The 6,667-nt window shown below is 31.2% G+C and overlaps 1 protein-coding gene across 1 annotated transcript; it reads left to right on the forward strand.

Annotated features, from left to right (window-relative positions):
• Window positions 1-391: 391 nt before the first annotated feature.
• LOC112504265 (probable receptor-like serine/threonine-protein kinase At5g57670) lies at window positions 392-6,401 on the forward strand. Its single transcript, XM_025108200.1, has 7 exons — window positions 392-669; window positions 971-1,225; window positions 2,388-2,545; window positions 2,722-2,801; window positions 2,891-3,026; window positions 3,131-3,280; window positions 6,023-6,401. Exons 1-7 carry the CDS (start codon window positions 471-473, stop codon window positions 6,194-6,196), a joined length of 1,152 nt encoding a protein of 383 aa, XP_024963968.1. The 5' UTR covers window positions 392-470; the 3' UTR covers window positions 6,197-6,401.
• Window positions 6,402-6,667: the final 266 nt, after the last annotated feature.

Here is a 6,667-nt window from a genome sequence, read left to right on the forward strand (position 1 = left end):
AATATTCCAACATATATAACAAAATTAGACCCCGTCTGTCAGGTCGACGTAAAACTCCGACCATAAACGTTACGAAATTTCAATGGAAGAAAATGGATTGTTTTGGACAACATTTGTACTTGGTATAAATCCAGTGAGTACAAACAAAGGAGACAATATAATCATAATCAAAAAGGGGTATGAGAAGCAAATAATTGATGGGTCCATAACCGGATTCAACAATGATTTGGATGTGCCAACACTAGCTCTGAATTCAGTCCTCATGGGTCCAAAGATTCGACCCATTGACCCGGCTTTTGAGCAGCTTCATCTTGACACAACTACTCCTACCCCACTACCCCCAATTCCCCCAAGGCATTTAAAACCACCATCCACCCTAAAACAAACTTTCATTCTCCCATCAAAAACTTCAAACAATCTCTGCAAAATGTTTCCTTAAATCCTTACCCTAGAGAGAGGTTGAAGAAGCAATGAGGTATATTCGAACAGGCAGCTTCAAGAGGCTCTTCTCCATGAAGCGTCAAAGCTTAGAAGATTTGCCAAAAGAATGCATTTTTATGAAACAAGAAGAAGCATACAACAATGGCGAAACAGAGTCTTTCAAGAAACCCACTTGGAAATGCTTCTCTTTTGAAGAGATTTATGTTGCCACAAATGGGTTCTGCTCAGGTAATTCCGTACACATCCGGTTGTTCTTCGTCTAACTTCACCTTTTGGACCAATGGTCCAAATGAGTGAAGTCAATTCATGTGTTTTTACTTTTTAGAGCCATAGATGTAGAAACCTAAACCATTCCCGCAGGTAAATTTGGGAATAATTGGCCACAAAAGTTGCAAAGTTGGAATCTTTATATGGATTAATGTTGTTAAATGCCAAATTTCTTTGATGGGTACTCGTAAAAACTCAAGTTTTTTTTGTGGGTTTAATCTTTTTTGGTAGTATTAACGTTTTTGCTACATGGGTATTGCAGAAAACATGGTTGGTAAAGGAGGGTATGCAGAGGTTTACAAAGGGGTGTTAGAAGATGGACAGACAATTGCTGTGAAAAGACTAACACAGATATCATGTGATGAAAGGAAAGAGAAGGAGTTCTTGACAGAAATAGGAACACTTGGTCATGTAAATCATCCAAATGTTTCATCTCTTTTGGGTTGTTGCATTGACAATGGTCTTTATCTCATCTTTCAATTCTCCTCCAAAGGTTCTGTGGCTTCTCTTCTTCATGGTAAATATTTTCTTGATTTGTTTCTTGAAAATCGACATGAAAAAAACTAAGTAAAAAAGTGACGTAAATTAAGTGTAGTTTTATTGCAAATTAACTATTATACTTCTTAAAATATAAATTTAAATCATTAAAATATATCAAAATCAGTGGTTTCAAGTGGTTTTGGATGGTTAGATTTACTTATTCCTATATTATTTATTATTATTTTTTTTCATTTTAATAAATGCAATTATTGATTTGCAATGAAATTACAAATATAAGAGTTAAAAAAGTACCGTCCACTCAATAAAAAAACACTTTGGTAGTTGTTGACTGGTTTGTTACGAAATAATTAAATGGTCAGAACAATTAAGAGACTCATATATTGGTGATTATTCGGAATGAAATTAGGGTACTGAATGGTTAAGAAAAACCCAATATACAAAATCATTCAAAGGTTTTGGAACCATTAAGAGAGCAAAATTTTTTTTTTTTTTTGCCAAACAAGATTCATCTCTTAATGATTCAAAAATTATCTTTTAATAAAACTATTAAAAAATAAACAAACAAGACTTAAACAAATATATCAATGAATCATTATTATATAAAATTTCAACGATAAATGGTTACCATATAAATATTAAACGATAAACATTCACTGTCAATCAATTATATTATAAATGAAAGTTTGCTTGTATGATGACTAATCACTATTTACTTGTCATTGGAAACAAGATTACATTTCTGTTTGGAAGATTTTGAGTTTTAGAGGAATTTTAACAAAATTTTCAATTTTTTTTAAATATTAAATTAAAATTTATATTCATCTCCAATAGATTCTTTATTTTATAGAATCTAACAATTTTCATTTATCTATTAAAATATTATTATTTTTCCTTAAATATTTATTTTCAAAACTGATCATTTTTTGGGGTGTTCTTGATGTTTGGAGAAAAAACTCTTTTCTTTTCTACTTTTTCCATTTTAAAGATATTTTGAGAAAGCTATTAGAACAAAATATTGACTCAAAATCTTCGTTTTCTCTATTTTGAAGAAGTTGTTGGAGATGTTCTTGATCACTCAACGTGTTGTTGTATGGTATAATTATTTCATGTATATTTTAAATAATCATTGTTGAAAAACTGTAATAAAATATATTTTTGTCTTATTTGTTTTTGGGCAGACGAGAATTTATCGATAATGGACTGGAACACGAGGTACAAGATTGCAATCGGGACCGCTCGAGGGCTTCATTACTTGCACAAAGTATGTCCAAGAAGAATAATCCATCGCGACATTAAAGCATCCAATGTTTTGGTCACCAAAGATTTCGAGCCTCAGGTATGCATAATTTGCTTTTTCGCTCATAAAAGATAGACAGACAGATAAAAGAAAAGAAATGACATGTATACACATGCAACGTCTTCATTAATTTTCACAAAACAAGCGTTGTAATTAAATGAATTATTTCCTTAAATTTCACAAGGTTAATCTTATAACGATTTCTTTCGTCATAGATATCGGATTTTGGGCTCGCCAAATGGCTTCCTTCACAATGGACACATCATTCGATTGCCCCAATCGAAGGGACATTTGGGTAATTTCACTTGTTTGCTTTTTTTTTCTCCGTTTTATTTGATTTTGTAGATACATTTAATAATTGTCTTTGTCGACATATATTCACAGACATTTGGCACCCGAGTATTTTATGCACGGTGTCGTGGACGAGAAAACAGATGTTTTCGCTTTCGGGGTTTTTTTACTTGAAATTTTATCCGGCAAGAAATCCGTCGACGGGTCACATCAAAGCTTGCACGGTTGGGTAAGTATACAAATAATTTAATCAAAGACATACTTTTTAAAACTAAAATCAAACGTAAACATGCATATATACGTTTATTTCATTCAAACTTTATAATTGTACAGGCGAAACCGATACTAAACCAAGGAGAGGTCGAAAAAATCGTGGACCCGAGGCTTGAAGGGGCCTACGATTTTTCACAACTCAGTAGGCTCGCCTTTGCAGCTTCTCTCTGTATTCGAGCATCCTCCACATGGCGACCTACAATGAGCGAGGTATGTATTCTTTTCGAACCAATTCCAGTTTCGTACATACCATAAAACATGTTTTAATGTACATTATAATACAAGATTTAAATAATCACCGATATATATAATAAGATAAAATAACCATTTTGAAATTCTAGTAAAACTATTAAAAAATAAATGGTATTTATATCAAGTGGTGAATAGATGTATGTATTGTATATATATAATGTAGTCACTTTCAGTATTGCTCATTCTCGATGCTTGAAACCATGCCTAGGGGACCATGCGCAAGTAAAAAAAAATTTAATTATTTATATTTTTTATTTATATATTTATTTATGAAAGTTGTAGAATTTTGGCAGTTATTTGAATTTTTCTTTAATTATATTCATAGATGAATTGAATGTAACTTAGCCTAGATTAAAATAAGTGGATAATGACCCTAAAATATATTTTCTTGTCCCTTCATCATTCCAATTAACAACATACCATAATATTTTGCTTGTCTTTTCCTACACATATTATATATATATACTTGGGATCATGTGAGACCAAAGGTTTTTCGTGAGACCCGTAAGACCAATTCTCAACTTTTGGATTAAATTTACAATCGTCAGATCTGAACATTCATAAACGCCACGAGACTTCTCAATAATTACAAAATTACCACCTTGCAACTTTAGACCATTAGATCATTAGCTTATAAAATTGATCAATAAACATAAATTGGTCTTACGGGTTTCACGAAAAACCTTTGGTCTCACGTGAACCCAATCATATATATATATATATATATATCATATATGATTACACGGATATGTACGTTCAATCATATACGATTGGACACAGGTGCAAGTGACTTGGTGATCAAGCTATGTGTTATCAATGCAACATGTGTCAAATCATATATAATTAAGTGTGCTTGTCATACGTGTAATCATATAAAATATTGAAACTTCTCGACTTTTGACAAATTGATCATCTTTTTGTTGAACTTGACTATATATATATAAGCTTATTTATTTAAGAACTCCATAAATTATGTAAACGTGAGAATTTTTATCTTAAGATTTTGTTTCACATGATATTTTTTCATCTATGGCTAACATTTAATGTATTGAATAACATATATGTGTTTGCTTTATGTGTATGCGGTTTACCTGTAACTTTTGTTTTACAAACAAGCTAAAAGCTTCATATTGTCAAATAAACACACTGCAAAATAAATATGTGAATCAATATTCTAAATCTTAGTCTGAGATGAAAAATTCATATAAAATAACACATGATGCATTAATTCTCAAGGTTATCAAAATTTCATAGGTTCTTAAAAGATGGTCATTATATGTATGTATATGTATATACTTTGATTATAAATAGAATTATGTAAGAATCAATTAATCATGACCCGTGGAACTGGATAGGGACTCTCCACGGGTTTTGTAATTCTTATAAAATGCTCGTTTGTGGCCTCAAGGACAAAAGACCCTACCGACATTTATGAGAGGTTCAAAATCCTGTATTTCGAAGACCAATTTTTCCAAATATAGGTTTTCCAAAAAAACTGACATTATATTAAAATAATATTTACATGTTTCTTATAAAATTCTACATCTTTTCGGTCAACATCTTTTCGATCAAACCCTGGTGTGCTTGCGTGAACGCAAATATGTTTTCAGTATCATGTCTTTTAGCATTTGTCTTCTACTCATCAATAAAAGACGGAATTTAGTTTGTTTTTACATGTATTTTTGAAAAAAAATCCATTTATTTTTATTTGAATGTTCCATTTTACCAACCTCCTAATTATCACTTGTATTCGACATCCATGTGACCTACACAATCATCAATCCAAAAAATAGTTAGTGTATATTATTAATTTGATTAAAATTGACCATATTTTTTATGCAAATAGTTTCTCTCTCTATATATAAGGTTGAGTTCACGTGAAACCAATGGTTTTTCGTGAGACCAGTAAGACCAATTTATGTTCATTGATCAACTTTATAAGCTAATGATTTAATGGTCTAAAGTTACACGGTGACAATCTTGTGATTATTGAGAAGTCTCGTGGCAATTTTGTGATAATGAATGTTCATATTGTAGATCTAATCCAAGAGTTGAGAATTGGTCTTAGGGGTCTCACGAGAAACCTTTGGTCTCACATGATCCCAAGTATATATATCTATATATATAACTCGTTAAGATTTTGTGAAACATTGAATATTATGAGCTTAATTAATTAAATCTTATAATTGACATTGTCTAATGAATTATGAATGACATAACGATAGATTATATATGTAGTTTTATGTCAAAAGAACGAAAATATTCATTTATCAACTATGTAATAATATTTACGTGATTGATTAATCAACAACCATAAGTACATAGTTTTAACCATAAGAGTGGTGTCCGATTGGTTTAAGCTTGAGCTCCAAAAGTCAAAAGTGCCTGAAGGTCTTATGTTCGAATCCAATGAGGAATAAAAAAAACCCCCTTATGGCCACGGAGATTCAAATACGATGACTTCGGATGACTTTATTGTTATAAATATTATCGATAATGAAAGATCACCTAATTGTGGTAACGTAGGGATTTTGTTTTTGCTTCATTAATCAACTACTTTTATAACTTTCAGGACTATGCACTGTCCACTTCTTTTTGTTTTATTTGGGAATTATTAATTAATTACATTATTGTATAATATTTTTCTAAATAATTAGTTTTAAAAAATCTATGATTATAAGAATTTTGAATTTTTTATAGGTACTCGAGGTGATGTTTGAAGAAGAAATCGATAAAAACAGATGGAAAATGCCTGACGAAAAATTAGAAGAACATGACGAGTTTTGGGGTTTTGAGGATCTTGAGTTTGAATCTTGTGATAGCAGTACCTTCTCGGTTTTTCTCCAAGATTCAGTCTCGACCAATAGCAATTAGCTAGGGAGAATGTACGATAACATCTATAGATGGTTCATGTGTGTGTATATATATGTGTGTGTGCATTCTATCTCACACGAATAATACAGATGCAATCGATTGGATACTCGATATTGTTATCTTGTGAGGAAGGAATATATGCACTTGAACCACAAAAACAGATTTTGTTATGTATATACACTTCTTATTACGTCGATATAATAATATGCGGAATTTTAGGTAATTTATTTTGACCTGGGCTAAATCCACCCCTATATATTGTTAAATGCACTTTTACCTACTAATTTTCTCTTTATACACATCAATATCAAGACTTAGGAGCAGTTTGTTTGGTTCTTAATGATGACATTAAGAGCCAACCTCTTAACCGGTAAGAGGTAAGAGCTGTTTGGCAAAAAAAATAAGCCTCTTAATGGTTACATTAACCTCTTAACCATTTTGTGTCTAGGGCTTCACTAAACCATTTAGAGT

Source organism: Cynara cardunculus, unplaced genomic scaffold (genome assembly GCF_001531365.2).
Source record: "Cynara cardunculus var. scolymus isolate 2C unplaced genomic scaffold, CcrdV1 Un_Scaffold_5049, whole genome shotgun sequence".
Classification (NCBI taxonomy): domain Eukaryota; kingdom Viridiplantae; phylum Streptophyta; class Magnoliopsida; order Asterales; family Asteraceae; genus Cynara; species Cynara cardunculus.